Source organism: Catharus ustulatus, chromosome 1 (genome assembly GCF_009819885.2).
Source record: "Catharus ustulatus isolate bCatUst1 chromosome 1, bCatUst1.pri.v2, whole genome shotgun sequence".
NCBI classification, from domain to species: domain Eukaryota; kingdom Metazoa; phylum Chordata; class Aves; order Passeriformes; family Turdidae; genus Catharus; species Catharus ustulatus.
In genome coordinates, this window is record NC_046221.1 from 46,628,112 (window position 1) to 46,646,733 (window position 18,622).

An 18,622-nucleotide genomic window follows, 5' to 3' on the forward strand; every position below is an offset into this window, starting at 1 on the left:
AGTGGGATAATGAAAAAAACGTGCCAGGCATGCATTTTGCAAGAAAAAGGAAAAAGCCCATGTAATCAAGCAAAGTCAAATGAAAATTACACCATGGAATGATGATAATACTTCTGGCATTGTGAATTTTAATCTGAAAGCAAAATATTTCCTGAGTATAAAGTCTGAATATTCAGAATATGCAACATAAAAGCCACTGCTTGCTGCTGAAACAGTGAATTTTTATGTGTGATAAAGAAGCATGACTCTTGTGTGAGTACAAACTGCTGGATGCAATTGAAGAAAACTGGATGTTCTCCTGCCATGTTATATCTAGAACAGATGAAAATAATTCAACTATTATAGCATGTTTTACACACTGTCTATTATATTAGAACAAGGAATAATTTGAATATTGAAATACACACAAAAATAAAAAATTTTACAAAATCTCAAAATTACATAAGCAGAATGGCAGTCACTGAAAAAGCAAAATATTGACAAGGCCTATTCAGCTTCCCTGTCTCAGTAAAACAGTCATCATCATATTTTGGCAGCCAGCAAGTAGGCTTAGGTGTTGAGAATGGTGTTAGAAGTGAACCTTACAGCAGAAGAGTATCAACTTTGCCAGTCAGGCTCACAAAGCCAGTATCAGAGCAGATTATACTCAGAAATATGTCATGAGAAATGCCTGGCAGGAACCGTGGTAATTCATTACAATTAACCCCATCTCCTTAGCAGTTAATACAAACAAACAAACAAACAAACAAACAAACAAACAAACAAACAAACAAACAGTTGGTCCTGAATGCAGTATCATATACAGAGCAGTAGCTGATTTCCCAGGGAAACCAAATTATTTTGGGAAGGTAAAAATACCGTGTAATATGCCAACCTTTAAAGGCGTTAACTCAGAGAGTATTAAAATTTTCAGCATATCTCACCACATCTCTTCCTAACCTTAGACATATGCAAAGCATTGAGACCATAACAGAGGAAGAGGAAACACAAGCACGGCATACATGTAGTGCTGGTGACCTTGCAAGTTGATCCAGTGAGGTGAGATTTGAAGCTTTGTTGTTGTACAAGAAACCACTAGTAGTTTTTTTGCCTCATCAGTGAAACAAAACACAAACGTTTTGCAATAATGTTTCAAAAGTGTAGAGGACAACTCTTTGATTGAGAAAACAATTTTTCAAACAAGAATCCCAGAAAGCAATTAAGAATTTGAAGTCATTGCTATTTCCAAATATCAGAAATATATGATACTAAAACAGTAACATTTGAATTAATTTAATGAATTTGAGATGGACAAGTAAGTACAACAGAGTTGTACCAGAAAACCAAGGTGGCAAAATCGTAATATCATATCAAAATGATAATATCATAAACACCTATTAATGTTACCACAAAATACAAAAATAAAGAAGAACAAAGTTTTATTTTAATGATGAAAATATGTGCCGCTATCAACAGGATGTTGGACAATAATCTGAAAATAAAAAGCACAAGATAAAGATGTGCCCATGTTCCCCATTCTGCCAAAAAGATCAAACATCAGGAAAGTGGCTCTATACACTTCCCGGGAATGGCAGCACTGTCAAAGCAAATGGAACATAAGAGTATTTTATTTCAGCAACTGAATCATCATACCCTAGATGCCAAGAATAGAAATTCTCTTGAGAATGGGGTCAGTCTGGAATAGAAATAAACACCGTGTAATAACAAGATGGGATAAAGCATGAGTAATTATTATATCTGAGGAAAAAGAAAAAAAAAAAAAGAAAAGAAATTGAATCCTAGTACATACGGCAAAATAAAACAGAACCATATAGCATTTTCAACAGGCATTAGAGCAGACTAAAGATTACATCTTACAAAACATGGAAACACACCTTAAAATTATAGGCTACTATATTTTTATATATAGTATATATTAGTCAGACTTATAAGAACCAGGCAAAATGTCAGAGACTTATCCAGTACCCATTGAGGGTAGAGCAGTGAAGTGTTTAAGCATGCCTGAACTATGTGCTTGCAATCACGAGATCTCAGTTTGCCTTAAATTAGATCATATATTTATTTGAGAACAAGAATTTGATTACATTTGACTGTCCCGTCTAATAGCCAGGCAAATAGCAAGGCTGAGTTTGCTGCGCAGATTGCTAGGAGTATTGAAATGGTGCAAACAGGACAGAGAATATTTTGCATTCCGTTCTTGAATGTTGAAAATATTCCCACAGAAAAGTTCACTGCAGTTGAGTACAATGCTTGAAGTCATGTTTGTAACAAGATAAAGGAGTAACAGACTGAAACAGTAAGTAAAAGGCCAAAGATAAGAGTCTTATAATTGCAACCCTGATCTCTATTTGTAATACTTTATTTCTGCACAATAACTCTCATACCTGAAGCAACGTGTTTGAAGAGAGAACCCCCATTCTTATACCAAATCAAAAGGAAAATTCCTCATCTGGAGTGTATTGAAACTGTGCACCCAGACAGTAAGAAACATACAGACATAATGAAATTGCTGTGTATCAACAATTAAAAGTGGGTTGGAAAAAAAGGTGGTGTAAGTCAACATGTCTCCCTATGTCTGCCTTTAATTATACTGAATTTTTTTATAATTTCAAAAGCTGTAAATCTCTGGTTCAATTGTTACCAAACATTTTTCTAGAGTGTTTCTCTCACTCTCTGTTGTAGTGCTATTGCCTCTATTACATTAAGATTTCAACAGACTTCATTAACATTCATACAATCTCACTCCCCCAAAATGGGATATTTACCTCTTTTGTATAAAAATAATCCCTAACGTGGACTAAATGAACAGAAAGCTGAATATGCTTACATATGCTGAAACATGAGAAATCTAGAAGAAAAGACAGTAACTTGATAGTTACTGTGGCTTAGTTTTATCTTCTTGGACAGGGACAATGAAATTGACTTATTCTAAGTAGCCTTGAACTGCTGCCAGGACTTGTGAGCAACTGAGCTAATGCTCTATTCGTACTTCTTTATATCAGTCATTCTAATCACAACCACAGATAAAATATGCATTTTTCTGAAATCTAAATAAATCCCTCTTCAAAGCATACTTTTCTTGTGTTTATTAACATAAAGTGATATCTACTTACGCATTTGGTTTATTTATATCTAGTCAACTATTCATTTACATTAAAAAAAAATGGAAAAATTATCTTACTTGTGCAGCTTCAAAGCTGTAGCTTCATTGATAATCACAAGTCACCTCTGCAATTACTGAAAACTTACAGTGTAAAATGGGAAAGAGCACCAATTTTCTCAGCCTGTCTTCATAGGGGAGTTCTTCCAGTCCCCTTATTACTTCACGGCCTTCCCTGCTCCAACACTGTTCTTCTTACTTTGGAGGCACCAGAGCTGGATGCAGCACTCCAGGTATGGTCTCACAAGAACAGAGAGTACAGGGACAGAATCACCTCCCTTGCCCTGCTGTCCACATTCCTTTTGATGCAGTCCAGGATATCTCTGGCTTTTTGGGCTGCCAGCCCACACTGTTGGCTCATGTTGAGTTTTTTGTCAACGATAAAGAGGGGTTTGGGTTGTTTTTTTTCCCTTCTCAATATTACAGGGGTTTAAAAATCATACTGAAGTCTTCTTGAGAATGGAGTAAAAAACAGACGGTCATCTGTTATCATGCTGCCTAGAAGAATCCTTCCTATACGTGTACTACTTTTATCAATATTGGTTGAAATGGATCAATGGGTTCAAACCTGTTAGGAGGTCAAAAGAAAGGGGAGTCAATGAGAAAAAATAGAATTTTTTACAGCTTACTCTAGAGCAAATGTTTTAAAATGCTTTGTTAGAATCACAGAATAGTTTTGAGTCAGAAGCGACCTCAAAGACCATCTAGTTCCAACCCCCTGCCGTGCCCAACCTTTCACTTTATCAGGTTGCTCAAAGCCCCATCCAACCTGGCTTTGAACAGTTCCAGGGATGGGACATCCACAGCTTCTTTGGGCAACCAGTGACAGTGCCTCACCACCCTCACACCAAGGATTTTTTTCCCCTAATACCTAATCCAAATCTATTTTCTTTCAGTTTGAAGTCCCTTGTCCTGTGACCACGATTCCTGATGTTGCCCAAAAGAAAAGGAATTTTTCAAGGGCGTTACAAAACCAAAACCAGACAAGAAAAAAATGAAACAAAAAACCAGATCCTCATAGGATAAAAAAAACCAAGTGAAAACTCCACGTTATTGTTAGAGAAAACGCTTGTTACAAGGGCCAAATTTTGTCACAAGTGTCCCTGAATCAGGCGATTGTAGAAGGCCATGGCATGACTGAGGGCTCTACCCGCCGTTTTGACTGCGGAGGTTGCCTGGAGCAGCCCCACCAACACCTTTCCCCACGAACTCGCCAGCCCCGGGCGCTCCCCACACCAACATCCGGGAACGTCCCCCCCCTCCCGCTCGCCGCCCGATGGTCCCGCCCTGGCGTAGGCGCCCCTTAGCCCAATGGGGCTGCACTCTGCTTCCGGCGTCCGGCGCCGTCTCCTGGAAACGGGCGTGGGGTGGCGACCATCCGAGTAGCCTGTGGGGGGGTGCGGGGACGCAGCCCGGTGGGACCTGGCGGTGCATTCGCGCTGGAATAAAGGACAGCAAAACTCTCCAGTTCCCAGAGTCACCCTGCCTGCTGAGCCAGTGCCTTTCCTGCTTGCCTGTATTTTGTGGCGCGCAGGGACGAGTGTCCCGTCCGGACATTGCCACCGGGGCATGGGAGACTCTGTCCCGGGGGCGGGGCTCCGCCGTTTCGGTTGATGGCGGCGGTGTGACGGTGGTCTATCCCTCGTCGCACTTACGACTGCGTTTCCATCCTTCCCACCGGGTCCATCTCCGCACACAGGTACGGCTGTCGTTTCTCCTCTTTCCCGCCAGTTCCATCCCAGCACACACAGGTGCGGCTGTCGTTCCCATCCTTTCCCGCCGGGTCCATCCCCGCACACAGGTATGGCTCTCGTACCTTTCCCGCGCACGTTCGCGGCCGTTACCTGCCGGAGCACGCGCGGCCAGCGGCCCCTCACCGCTACAGCTTGCCCCCTGCCCCCCCGACCCCTCACCCGACCCCTCATTGCCCTCTCGCTCCCTCCGCCGCCGTCCCTCGGTCCGAGTGCGGGAGCGGGCCCAGGGCGGGGCTGGAACCTCCCGCTGGACCGCTCGTGAGAGCCCACGGCTCCCTCCCCTGTGCTGCGAGGGCGTCGGGAGGCGGCTGTCTCTGTGGGGCCGCAGTGCAGCGCCTCCCTGGCCTGGCCGCCCCCGACAGAGCTGGGAGCGCAGGGGATCGCGAGTCGTGCACGGGCTGCTCGGTTCGGAGTGGTTTTGGCCATTCTCTCGAAAAGAAGAGGGAACCACGTCTCCTTTGTGCTGGTCTTGTATTCAGCCCAGAGCAAATCAGTTCCCTCGGCGCCTGGAGGCTGCTGCTTAGGGTGCTTCTGTGGAGTTTCACACCTGCTTCGTTACAGGTGGTGGCTTGGAAGACTTCCATGACGGCCTTCTTACCTCATCTTTTCACTTTTTGTATCAGTTTATTTGATCTCTTTTTACTTTTATGTCAAAATCCTTCTGTTGAAAGTCTGTTTTGTGTGTCAGAGAAGCTGTGGGTGTCCAATCCCTGGCAGTGTTCAAGACCTGGTTGAATGGCTACAGTGTACATTTGTACACAATGTTGAATGTACATTGAGTACAGTGTTCTAGTAGGATGTGCTCCTGCCCACAGCAGGGGCACTGGAATGAGATGATCTTTAGGGCCTATTCCAACCCAAGCCATTCTATGATTTTATGATTCAATGCTTCTTTGGTTTATGTACTGACATAAAGGCATAGTCATTACTCTTGATAATCAGAGACTCTTCTCTTTTCCCTGTAGCCTCTTGCATTTTTACAGATATACTATTAAGAATTTGTATCTACTAGCATATCTATTACTTTTTGAATAAAATCTTTAGAAGTGTAACATTCACCTGTTCAAAATTTTGATCACATTTCCTGAGAGGAGGTCTTCTGTAAAGTAATTATATTCAATCTTTCTGGAAGTGTGGAATCCCTATTCATGATAATTGGGAGAGTGAATACTATATGTGAATGACCATTAAATTTGAAGGCTTCCTCTTTCTCCTCCTTTCTTTAGGTTTATTTGTTTATGAGACTAATGCCATGTTTCCAGTCTGCCTATGAAGCATCCTAAAGCATGGAGAACTTCGTTTTGTATGAGGAGATTGGAAGAGGAAATGGGACAGTTGTTTATAAAGGAAGAAGAAAAGGAACAATTAATTTTGTTGCCATTATTTGCAGTGATAAATGCAAGAGAGCTGGAGTAGCAAACTGGGTAAGTAATGATGTTTCTTTTCCTGCTAAATCTGGGAAAAAATGTAGCCTACAAAATTCTGGTAGCACAAGTTATAGAAAAGTGCCACATACTTTTTTAGATGGAGTTTGTCACATTTAGATCAGCTTCTCAAGATTTTAAGTTCTTACTCTTTAAATACTGTCTTCTTTTGATGTATTTATTTCTTAATGTGATTTTACTGGATTTTAGATCGCATACATACTGTGTTTACAGTCTTACAGTTTCTGTAATGTGTCAGTGAACTTGTAAAAATAGTTATGTGTGGTGGTTTACTTTATTTTGTTATTAGTTGTGCAAATCCAGTGGTAGCAGTAACTTTCTGTGTACAGTCGATTTCTTAACGAGAAGAAATTGTATTTAATGAAAGAATACCATTTGCGCTAAATTAATTCTGGTTACTGAAACCTTGGCAAAGCTTTAAATATGATACTTTCTGGAAAGGAAACTGATACAGTTACATAGTTCAAATATTTTGTTTTTCCAGTAGGTACATTTTATTTCTGTAGTGGGTTAAACTTGGCTGGATGTCAGGTTCCCACTGAAGCCACTCTATATCATTCCCTTCTTTGACTGGGCAGGAGTCAGAAAATACAATGAATGGGTCAAGATAAGAGAGAGATCACTCACCAATTGCCTTCACAGGCAAAACAGACTCGATTTAGGGAAAGTAATTGAATTTATTGCCACAGTAGGATAATGGGAAATAAAACCAAATCTTAAAACACCTTTCTCCCACCCTTCCTTCTTCCTGGGCTCAGCTCTACTCCCAATTTTCTCTCCATCCTCCATTGCCAGACATGCAGGGAGATGGGGAGAAGGGTCAGTTCATCTGACATTGTTTCTCTTGCTCCTTCCTCCTTGTGCTCTTCCGGTGCTCCAGCGTGGGGTCTCTCCCATGGGAGACAGTCCTCCACAACCCTCTTCTGTGTTGGTCCTTCCCATGGGCTGCAGTTCTTCATGCACTGCTCCTGTGGTCCTTTCCACAGGATGCAGTCCCTCAGGAACAGGTTGTTCCAGTGTGAGTTCCCATGTGGTTACACTTCCTGCCAATGGCTGCCATGACCTCCTCTCTCCATAGGTCTGCAGGTCCTACCAGGGGCCTGCTCCAACACAGACTTCTGACAGAGTCACAGCCTCCCTAGGGTTTCCACCTGCACTAGAACGGGGTCCAACATAGGCTGCAGGTGGATCTCTGCTCTGCCATGGACCTCCATGGGCTGCAGAGGGACAGCTTTACCTCACTGGCCTTCACCAGGGGCTGCAGGGGAATCTCTGCTTCAGCTCCTGGAGCACCTGCTGTCCCTCATTCTGCACTGACCTTGGTGTCTGCAGGGTTGTTTCTGTCATGCGTTCTCGCTCCCCTGCTGCTGTTGCAAAGGAGTGTTTTCCCCTTTTTAAATATTATCCTGGTGGTGCTGCCACCATCACTGATGGGTTGGTGTTGGCCAGCAGTGGGTCCATCTTGGAGCTGGCTGAGATTGGCTCTGTTGGACTCAGGGGAAACTTCCAGCACCTTCTCACAGAAACCAGTCCTATAGACCTCCCCACCTGGATACTGAAACTGTGCCATGCAAAACCGATAATTTCATATTCCCTCTCATTGTTTCAATGATCATCAGAACTTTTTCGTGTATTAGTCTTACAAATCTCTTGGGGATGCTTTACATACCACTCTAGCAAGAAACAGAGGCAGGCCACATAGCTGTTGTAGAAATACAGATTTTCAGGGTCTCTTGAATGGTTTTCGTGGTCTGATAAGATTGATGGAAAAGCTTCTTTTTGCTTCCTCTTGCTGTATTATCTCTCATTTGTATTCCTACTGAAAAAAAAGATGTGGGAGTGCAAAATTGGCTCCAAATTCTGATTTCCAGTTTGTTATTGTTTTAATGGTGGAGGAAGGTTAAATAGTATTTATAATTTTGGATTGGGAACTTACTAATTCTTTTTCTGTATTTTAAAAACAGGTGAGTTAGGCAGGGTCTGTGAGGACAGTTATCTTTTCTCAACACATGTATATGATTTTATGTCTTTTCCCCACCTAAGTATGTTACAAACTTCATTCTAGGTTCGTCTGACTCAGGGACTCACACATAGGAATATAATGACATTTTATGAATGGTATGAAACAAGCAACTATTTCTGGCTTGTAGTGGAATTATGCACAGGTAAGATAAGTTCAAAAGGTGAACATTTATAGAGTAAGTATTTATAAGAGATTTCTTACAGCTTGTTTACAACAAATGCTTAGATCTTTGAAAAAAGCATAATTATCATAATTATCTCTGCTTCACTGTATGTGTCTTTGAAAAGTTAGTTGAGTTACATAATGTTGATTTTTAAGAGCTGAAGAGAGAAGGCCAATCAGAGAAGAAAAAACCATATTGTGAATAGTTAGAAGGTAGCTCAGTAAAAATTTTCTAAGGACTATGTTTTCTAAGGACTGGTAGCTTTGGCATTCTCTTCTAAAAGACATCAAGTAGCAAATCAAGTTATAATGTACTAATGACTTAATATTGTTCAAATTAATCTTTTATCAAAGGGCTATTCAGCAGCAAAAGTGAATTATTTTAATTCTTTTCCTATTCAGTGTAAATATTATGACTTCCATGTTAAAATTATAATTTGGGAACTCTGAGAACCCAGAACTGCATTAAAAGACTCACTTAGTTTTGGTAAGTTCTTATCAATCTATTAAAGGAAGCTTGTAAAGCTTTCTTTAATTGTGATGACTGCATGTTTTAAATTTCTGACAGCATGCTTTCGTCCATATGGAAAGGAAAAAAAATGCAAATGTGCATGCGACACTTGTTAAGATTTTGGTATCTGGAGTTCATTTAATAGTAAAAGTCCATGTTACACCCAGCATTTTTATTTATCCAGAATTCTGTTTGAAAAACTACTGAAGAATAAAACTTACAAGTTCTGAGAAAAAAAGGCCATTTTTTTCATTAAAAGTGGTTTTAATGGCTTATAAGGATGCTTTGGTCTACTTGTTTAGTCTAACTGCTGGGTACGTATTTAAGTTATTAGACAGGCAGCCTTTTATTGTTGAACAATTATCAGGTGTTTTACCTTGTAGTTTTATAGTTTACTGCAAGGAGAGTGTCTTGGAGCTAACTTACTTATACATAAATAAGATCTGGATTTCTTCTTAATTTTGAGACTTCATGAGACTTGAAAAATGCTTTTGAAATATGGCAGATTTCTCTCGCTTGTCTCAAAGATAGTTTCTGTTACCTGATGCAAAATATTTCTGTGTTGCTGGTTTCACTACTTTTTTTTTGTGTGTGTTTGGCCATATTATGAAATTATTCTTTATGTAGTCTTCTAAATTACATTGCAATGAACCGTAATTAAATGTGATGGAAAAGTCTTTACTACAGCTCTACAGTATGGGCTTGGTTTTAAAGGAATAACTGATTCACTAACCAGCATAAAAAAGACTAGAAATAAAATAATTTTAAGATTCAGCAGTGCTGAATGGCAGTAATGTAATGGCAGACTCTGGAAGAAATGACTGATCACAGGGAAAAACGTTCAGGAAAATCTACTATATGATTTGGAATGAAAGATCCATTTCCATGAAAATCTTTCCTAATCTGTCTTTCATTCAGGGTCTTAAATTTGTGAGGTTTTTTTGTTTTGTGTGTGGGGTGGTTTTTTTGGTGTTGTTTTTTGTTTTGTTTTTGGTTGTTGGTTTTTTAGGTTTTTTGGCTTGGTTTGTTTGTTTTTTGGTTTTGTTGTTTGTTTTTTTTTTTCAAATCAGCATGATTTGGCTAGGATATAGACAATAGATAGCCCAGGAAACCTATAGAAAACTCATGGCATATAGACTGATGTCAGGCGAACAGATTTGATGCAGGATTAATAAAGGACCCAATGGGGAATTGGGAAGAAAAGGGATTTTGGGCAAGATGGTAGTGTGGAGCTCAGAATAGGGAACTGGAACAGGAAAGAAGAGAAAGAATGAGCTTGTGGGAAATGAGATTAGAAGAAATCTAAGTCCCATGAATATTTAGGACGGGAATGACTCAAATGGGATTAATCTGATGACATACCTGAGAATCATTGGAAAATGAGGAAGTAGGTGATGGGGGAGGAAGAGAAGTGTGTGAGCTAAGGATACAGTAACAACTAGTGGGGAGAGGTGTAGAGAGTGAAGCTCGGTGAAGAATACAGGTTATAGAGGATGTATATGAGGTTTATTTGGAAGGCTTTGTAAGTGTAATCTGATCAGAAGCAAAGGATGGGTTGGTTGGACCTTAATGGAAAAGGAGAGTGATGATTTTGGAAGGACAGAGGAGAGTCTCATGTTAGAATAAGAAGCTGTGATTAGGACTTACTGGTACAGGAAGCTGGGATTTGTGTGAGAAACCTAGAAAGTGATATACAACAAAATAATTTCTCTTTTGGACATAGCTGACCTCAGGACCTCCGGCTGCAACACAGTTCTACTATTTCTGTTTTCTCTGAATTCAGTGGCAAATGGCCCGCCCTTAGTTTTAGCAATTGTTCACTGAAGTTAATATCCTGTTGTTGGTATTATTTATTCTTTTAACTTGTGCAGCAGGAATCTGGTTAAGGAATTTTAATAAAATCATGGAGTACTATTACACTGTGAAGTGACACAGTTTCTGAATTTATTTTTTTCCCTTCTGTTTCCTTTGTAAAATAATATTGAAGTAATTTTGAAGTCATGCAGTCAGTTTTATTCTGGGTAAAATTAATATTTTATCACAGTATTGAAAATAGTTTTTTGTACATCTTAGCTTTTGTAACTATTAGATATTAAGAAATATTTTTAATATCCACTGATAGTGGTTTTTTATTGGCATCTTTTGAAGAAATTTATGTAATAATTGGGCAGTACTTGTGTGATCTCTTCTTTATATCCATGTGCTGACTGTGTATTTCAGGTGGTTCTCTAGAATCTGTCATTGCTCAAGATGAATATCTACCAGAAGATGTGGTGAGAGAATTTGGTGTTGAACTGGTTACTGGTTTGTACCATATTCATAAACATGGAATTATCTATTGTGAATTGAAGCCTGGAAAGGTAAGGAGAGATATTATCCATAGGGATAGTGGATGTTACTTTTGATACCATCAGCATATATTTTATTACTTGTATTTTACTATTTGGAAGAAGTTTACCTCAGTTGTGAGGTCAATTGAGTTTTGTAATATATATGAAGACAGTCAGAGACAAGTCTGTAGCTTGGATATTTTATGATGTAATTTATTTCTTTCCTTGGTGTAAATCTGATACAATGTGATATATATTCTTTTTGATTTAGTGTACTGGTTTAATTTAATGAACAATTTTAGTTTTCTGTCCTTGGACACATGAATTTGTTATTATTCTATCATACTGCAGAATACTCTGCAGTCATAGAAAATTCTAATGAGGAAGTAAAGTTAAATGAAATTTTCTTTGTTAATAACCTTCTCTATTGTTTGCACTTACAGTGGAAATTATCATCTTATTCCTGTATAACATACAAGTCTTTATGTAGTTTCTAATTTTGTGTATGTGTGTGTAATTTATGTAGAAGTTTGCCAAAGTCTGTGTTTGTTTTTAATTCATATAGTCACCAGAATATGACTATAATAAACATTTTTTGCTTAACAGTAATTGGTTGTGACCTTGATCTATAAGTGATTGAGTTGCCATTCTCTGAATCTTTGGTAAAGTCTTCCACAATTCTACTCAGTTCCTGTCATTTGTGGACCCAAAACCCTAAAAATACATGAGTAAAGCGTAGTGTAGATGACTCAGTAGTCTCCCAAAGAAGGATGTTGCTGTAAAGTTCTCATTTCAAGAGGAGGTAAAATGCTAAAGTTAAGGCTTCTTTTGTGCCTCATCTCCTGCTTCTGGCTGAATGAGCTATTTCTCCAGACAAGGTTTTTGGAATTATGAAGTTTTTAGTTGCAAGAATAAGCAGTGACTGGCCAGAGAAAACTCATCATCATCAGACAAAATCTGTGGAAGTTTCTGCTACATAAAATGAGAAAAAACCTTTTTTTTCTTTTTTTTTTCCTTAAATGAAACCCTGTTTGGTTTTACTAGACTTTTATTTTCCTATGCAGTTTTACTCTACTTTAACTTTCTTTTCTCTAGCAACGTCATTGTTTATTTAGATTTATTAATGAGTAAGGAAAAGTGCGTGTTGAATCTCTTAAGGTTTCTATTGGGACACTTCTGGTTAAGAGAAAAAACCTATTGGCATTGACTTAAAAACTTCAGTGTTTTTGATTATAATTATACTCTCTATGTACTTAAATGGCTTGAGATTGTGATTATTTTTGTAATAAATTATTTCATATTTCATGTTAGAAATTTCAGTTTTAGTATATGATACTAGCGTACTGGGTTTTGTTTGTTCTAATAGATTCTACTGGAAGGGTCTGGTACTTTGAAATTCAGTAGTTTTTGCTGGGCTAGAGCAGATGGTGACAACTTGGAAAGAGTTTTTGGTTTAGCTGGAGCTGAAGAAGGTGAAGATATTAATGAAAGCATTCCGCAAAGACGCTTTAAAAATACTGTTCAAGGTATGAGATTTTTACTAGCCAGAATTAACTTATACCAAAGAGACAGAATGAAAGTTGGAATATCAGTGATTGTGATAAAGAAAAATGATTTAGAATTAATCCTGTCTCAGAAAAAATTGAACTATGAAATTATTTATGGACTTTTAAAAAGGTTGTGCTGCAGGTGCTCTCTGGAACCAAATTCCATTGAGTTAGTGTAAAAAAGAGTACAGAAACTTTGGGAAGTGTTACACAGAACTACTGCATCTTTCATTGGGCACTCCACTGCTGTACTTTTATTGCCTTTTTTGATGCACGTGGTCTAGGGTATTTCTGGTTTGAGGTCAACTCTTTCACTACCTTAAAGAATTATAATTTCATTTTAAAGTCTGAGAAAGTTACTGTGCTTCAGTTTCAACAGGCAGATCCATACAAATGCAGTAAATTGCAAATACTATGTTATTTTTTTCATTGTATAAGAAAAATTTAGATGCTTGTTTTTAATCTTCTGAGTATTTTATTAGTCATTATCTTGGAACATCTCACAGACTTCTACTTCCAAGATCATGATGTCTCATATATCAGTTACGTTTATCAGAATCAATGGAAGGTTTGGTAATATTTTCTGAGAACAAAGAGAGCTTTCTTTCCTGTCTGCTGAAAGTCCACACTGGAAATAGTAAGACCAAGATGAGGTCTTTATTCAGGAAGAAATACAAATCTAATCTCTTTCCTGTTGCTCTTCAGAACTGTACTGATATGTATTGTATGACCTTTTATCACTTAAAAAAATAAAATCCAGCAAGAAAAGAACCCAAATAAACTTTTTAAGGGACTATGGAATTGGTACTTTTACTGAATTTGTGACATTTTTTTGAGGTTTTTGAGAACTGATGGGAACTACTGTAGAAGTAGGATCTGTGTATTTTATTCCCGTATCAAAACAGAAGGGATTTGTGAATAAGCTGCTATAATTTGATAGGTGATGTTTTCATTGCATTTTAGTGGGAAAACAGCCATAACTGTGTAGATCAGTGATTTCAGTGGCTAGCTACCTTGTTTTTTGTAACAGAGGTTTCTAAGTTCATGAAGGTTTATTTCTTGGGATAGCTTTTAAATAAAAAAGAAATCCAAAATCTAATGTAGCTTAATTATTTCTGTTACTCACATGAAAATGGTTTACCATTCTGCTCAAATTGCTTGGCTCTGACAGTTGTTAAAGCAAATCAAAATATTTTTTGCATTAATCACTGTGTTTGAAAAGTGCAGCACAAGTCAGTTTGGTAATAGAAGTGAAATAAACAACAAAGTAGCATATATAATCCTACATAATCCAGTTAAGGTATAGGAGAGAAATTCTTTCCTTTGAAACAACAGTAATTTCATGATTATAAGCGGCACCATTTTGACTAAAATTTTGTTCCCAAACCAGAAGTGCGGCTTACATTCTGGAGCAGCTTATATATGAACAAATTTTGGAAATTTCCCAACCCGGAAGTCTGAGCCAGCAGCAGCCCTGAGCTGAGCCAGAGCCTGCCTGGCCCCTGGGGGCGCGGCAGTGGCACTGGCCGGGCACGCCCCTCTCCCTCTTCCTGGTGGCACCAGCCAGGCAAGCCCCTCTCCGGCTTCCCGGTGGCAGCGGCTGGGCAAGCCCTTCTCCCTCCTCCTGGCAGCACTGTCCGGGCACGCCCTTCTCCCTCCTCCCGGTGGCAGCGGCTGGGCAAGCCCCTCTCCCACTTCCTGGAGGCACTGTCCGGGCACGCTGCTCCCCTGCCTCCCAGCGGCAGCAGAGAGCGTGTCTGGGGCCACTCCCTGGCGGCTGCCCCAAGCAGGGCCGAGCCAGTAAACCCCGTGATCCCGCAATTCTGTTACTAATTGGCAACTTTGGGAAAGTTGCACGCAGATCCTTGCTGCAAACAAAAGTGCGGCTAATAATCCGGTGTGGCTTATATATGGAGAAAAACGAAACATTGCTGACACCCCAGAAGGTACAGCTTATAATCAGTGCGGCTTGTAATCGTGAAATTACTGTACTTACATTTGCTATTTCAGTTTACAGTAATTTCACGATTATAAGCTGCACCATTTTGACTAAAATTTTGGTCCGAACCCAAAGTGCGGCTTATAATCAGGTGCGGCTTATTTATAGACAAAGAACGAAAAGTTACTGTTTTAGTTTGGAGGACAGGTGTCTGCTGAGAAAGGCAGGAGCTTCTCTTTGAAATGGAGAATGTAAATCCCCTCGCTCCAAAATATTATAATTTTGAAATCAAGGGGCTTTCAGGCAGAAATATGGGAATTAGGAATAACAGTTATTTTCTAGGGAAATTAAAATAGAAATACAGTACTACAAAGAAACAGACTCCAAACCCTGACAAAGTCAGAGTACAACCTGACACCCCATCGGGCAAGGTGTTGGTAGCAGTTCCATTAAATGGTGGTTGCAGTCGTCCTGCAGTGACAGATGTGATTCAGTTGAAGCAGTGCTCCTGTAGAAGGTGCAGTTTCCCTGCAAAGGTCCAGTGGTGATGTGGAGAAATCCGGTTTTCCTCTGGAGTCCAGTAGAGAAAGGGGCTCCCTTAGTGTCCCAAAACCTCTGTTTTTATCTTGATAAGAAATGTTGGGCTCTTTCCCGTGGCTGGAGCAACTTTCAATGGGATGAAGTAATTTTATCGGTCCCACAGTGGGACTCAATGGGCCATTAGCAGAAAATTACTCTCTGAAGGATGGGTTGTGAAAAGATAAAGAACAATTCCCCACCTGGTTTCAATGGATGGCCTGTTAGCAGAACATCTCCCGCGGAGATAAGGATCACTGCCCCCACCCTCAACAGATGATGATAGAATAGATACCTTTTATCACACTCTGTATTGTAACATGTGGCTTATAATCAGGGGCGCCTTATGTATGGACAAAGAAGGAAAAGTTGCTGACACCTGGAAGTGCGGCTTATAATCAGGGGCAGTTTATAATCGTGAAATTGTATGTTGGGTGACGATAATCTATAACTTGGTGAAGTTTGGAGGCAAAGTTTGAAGTATTGAAAAGGATGAATGCTGAATGAATAATCAAAGTGCATTAATTATACATTCTGTATTTTGTAGGCTTACCGTTATACACAGCTCCCGAAGCAATAAAGGGAGACAACTTCTGCAAAGCCAGTGATCTGTGGTCCCTGGGATGTTTGCTCTATGAAATGTTCTCAGGTTGTAAGTTTGTATTTATTTAATATCTGTGATAATGGGAACTTAGGTCATGGCCTCAGAATAAATTCTTATGAACTTTCTAGGGAAGTTAGGACATAGAAAATCTTGAGACAGGTTTTGAAGATATCTTGAAGAACATACTAACTGTGCTTAAAAGACAAAAAAAGTCTTTATCCAATAATCAGTTGAAACAATACTGTTAAGTGGTCCTATTGACAACAATACTAACCAATATGTAGGGCTTAAATACTATTATTTAAAATTATGGCAACCCTCAAATTCTGACAGTATGACATTTTTTAGCTCCTTGGTATTAAACTCTGTATACAGTATTTTAACCTTTGAAAGAGAAAACTGTCTCACTATTAGACCTAGAGTAATTTGGTTCCCTGCACATAAAGTACCCGTAAGCTTCAGCTAGAAAGAAGCCTCATCACAGACGACAATTACACTGCAGCCTTCTTAAACCTGAAGCAAAACACTGATCTGTTGGATCAACACAGCAACACAGATACCGAGATTTCTGCATTTTCCTGTTGTCTTATTTCTGATTCATACAGGGCTATCATGGTCACCTCCATCAAGCCATTTTTGGCACCTCTTCTGTCCATGGTTTCTTTTGCTGTACATGATGAAAGAATTTAATCCAAGATTTGAAATTTAAATTGACAAGAAAACTTGATAAATAGTACTCAGACTGAGGTTGTTTATTTCTTTGGATGCTTTTTCAGGAAAATGAGCTTGTGATAAATCATTACACCTTACGACTGTTTTGAAGTTTGCCTAATCTGTGAAATACATTTCTGTTTGTAGGAAAACCACCATTCTTGTCAGAATGCCATTCTGAATTAATTGAGAAAATTTTATCTGAAGATCTGTTGCGACCAGGAGCAGAGGGTAGAGTTCTATTTTCTTTGATGGATCAAATCATAGTAATACTTACAAAGTTAAAGCTTTGATTTGCCCTTTTTCTTCTGAGGCTGGTTGCAGGAATCAGTTAGTTGCCCAATGTGAATGTTAGCAGTGCCTTCCTGTGATGATTCCCTGTTAGTATGAATGCTCATTTCCCTTTTGACAGAGACATATATAGTTTACTTTTAGTTGTTAGTACTAAGTCTGCCTATTGGGGTGTAATTTTTGATCTTGTTCCTTCTGGGCATCAGTGTTATTCCCAGAGGTCCTCATACATTGGTGACTCTTTCAGTTTAAGGAGATTTCAACTCTACTTGATTTCTTCCTGGTTGCTATCTGATAATTGGAGGGTCCTTTTTTTTTTTAAAGTTACAAAATTTTAAAAAAGTTATTAATTTGATGTCCCAGCATTAGTAGTTTGTTTTGGGTTTTTCGGGGGGGTGGGGGGGATGGATTTTTTGAAATGCAAAGAGTACAGTAATTTCACGATTACAAGCCGCACTGACTATAAGCCGCATCTCTGGGTGTTGGCAAACATTTCGTTCTTTATCCATACACAAGCCACACCCAATTATAAGCCGCTCTGTTGTTCGCAGGGAGAACCTGCGTGCAACAAAGTTGCCAAATAGTAACATAATTGCGGCATGACGGGGTTTACTGGCTCAGCTCGGGGTGTGAGGGCTCGGCCCGCTCGGGGCTGCTGAGAGGGCCAGGTGGCCCAGCTCAGCGCTGCTGCTCGGCAGGGCCGGCCACCGCTGCCGCTGGGCTCTCTCGACCCGGCCTGGCACTGCGCCACGGCGGCAGGCAAGGACGGAGCCCGCCGGCACCCGCGGTGGCGGCAGCAGGAGGGGAAGGAGCCCCCCTGCTCCCGCGGCAGCAGCAGGCGGGGACGGGAGCCCCCTGCCTCCCCCCGAGCCACGGGGATGGCAGCACGGGGCCCCCATCTCTCCCCCGGGCTGGGCTACCTGAAGGAGAGAGCTCCCCCGCCTCTCCCTGCCCCGTGCTGCCTGCAGGGAGCCAGCTCCACCCGTGGCACAACAGAGTAACCGATTTGTAACAATCGCACAATGCCAGGTTTTACTGGCAGGTACTCGACTCGGCGTCTCGGTTTCCACTTCCAGGGTTGGAAATGTCAGAAAATTATTCACGTATTAGCCGCTCCTGAGTGTAAGCCGCATTTCCTGTGTGGGAGCAAAATTTTAGTCAAAACGGTGCGGCTTGTAATCATGAAATTACTGTATATATGTAAGATTCTTTATAAATTGAGATTTGTTTTCAGATGAAATTACTATCAAGAAAGATTTTTAACATCACCTGTAGCTAATTGTGTGGTTTGCATTGGGTGATGATTGTTTTTGCTGTCCAGTACTGATCTTCAGTGTTTCTATTTACAGGTTCTGCTTTTCACAAAGCTTCTGCTGAGTTCATCAGTTTGCTTGATGGGTTACTTCAAAAGGATCCTCAGAAAAGGTAAACTGCCTAATCCATGACAGCTGTTTATGTTGTCACCTCTGGAGAAAATAATTATTAAGTTACTGTATGTACAGTATTATGTCGATGACAAAGTGCAAAAATACTTCATCCTTCATATAAAAGAGCAAACTGTGGTTTTTC

At 39.9% G+C, this 18,622-nt stretch overlaps 1 protein-coding gene and 1 long non-coding RNA gene across 7 annotated transcripts in view; one reads left to right on the plus strand and one right to left on the minus strand.

Moving 5' to 3' along the window:
• Positions 1–1,589: 1,589 nt before the first annotated feature.
• LOC116997208 lies at positions 1,590–4,410 on the minus strand. Its single transcript, XR_004418130.1, has 2 exons — positions 4,032–4,410; positions 1,590–3,728 (listed from the first exon to the last, which is right to left on the minus strand). It is a non-coding gene; the product is annotated as an uncharacterized LOC116997208 (long non-coding RNA).
• Positions 4,411–4,556: 146 nt separating this feature from the next.
• ULK4 (unc-51 like kinase 4) overlaps positions 4,557–18,622 on the plus strand; it is a 235,925-nt gene continuing 221,859 nt past the window's right edge. For 5 of the 6 annotated variants that reach the window (XR_004418123.2, XM_033061505.2, XM_033061533.2 and 2 more), the window contains exons 1-8: positions 4,557–4,859; positions 6,141–6,338; positions 8,425–8,524; positions 11,276–11,415; positions 12,752–12,911; positions 15,995–16,096; positions 16,910–16,993; positions 18,403–18,478. Coding sequence is in view for 5 of the 6 variants with exons in the window: in XM_033061505.2 (XP_032917396.1) it covers positions 6,201–6,338; positions 8,425–8,524; positions 11,276–11,415; positions 12,752–12,911; positions 15,995–16,096; positions 16,910–16,993; positions 18,403–18,478 (800 nt within the window). In the remaining variant the exon portion in view is untranslated. Of the gene's footprint in view, positions 4,962–6,140; positions 6,339–8,424; positions 8,525–11,275; positions 11,416–12,751; positions 12,912–15,994; positions 16,097–16,909; positions 16,994–18,402; positions 18,479–18,622 lie in introns of all 6 variants that reach the window. The other variant, XM_033061515.2, reaches the window with a different exon arrangement.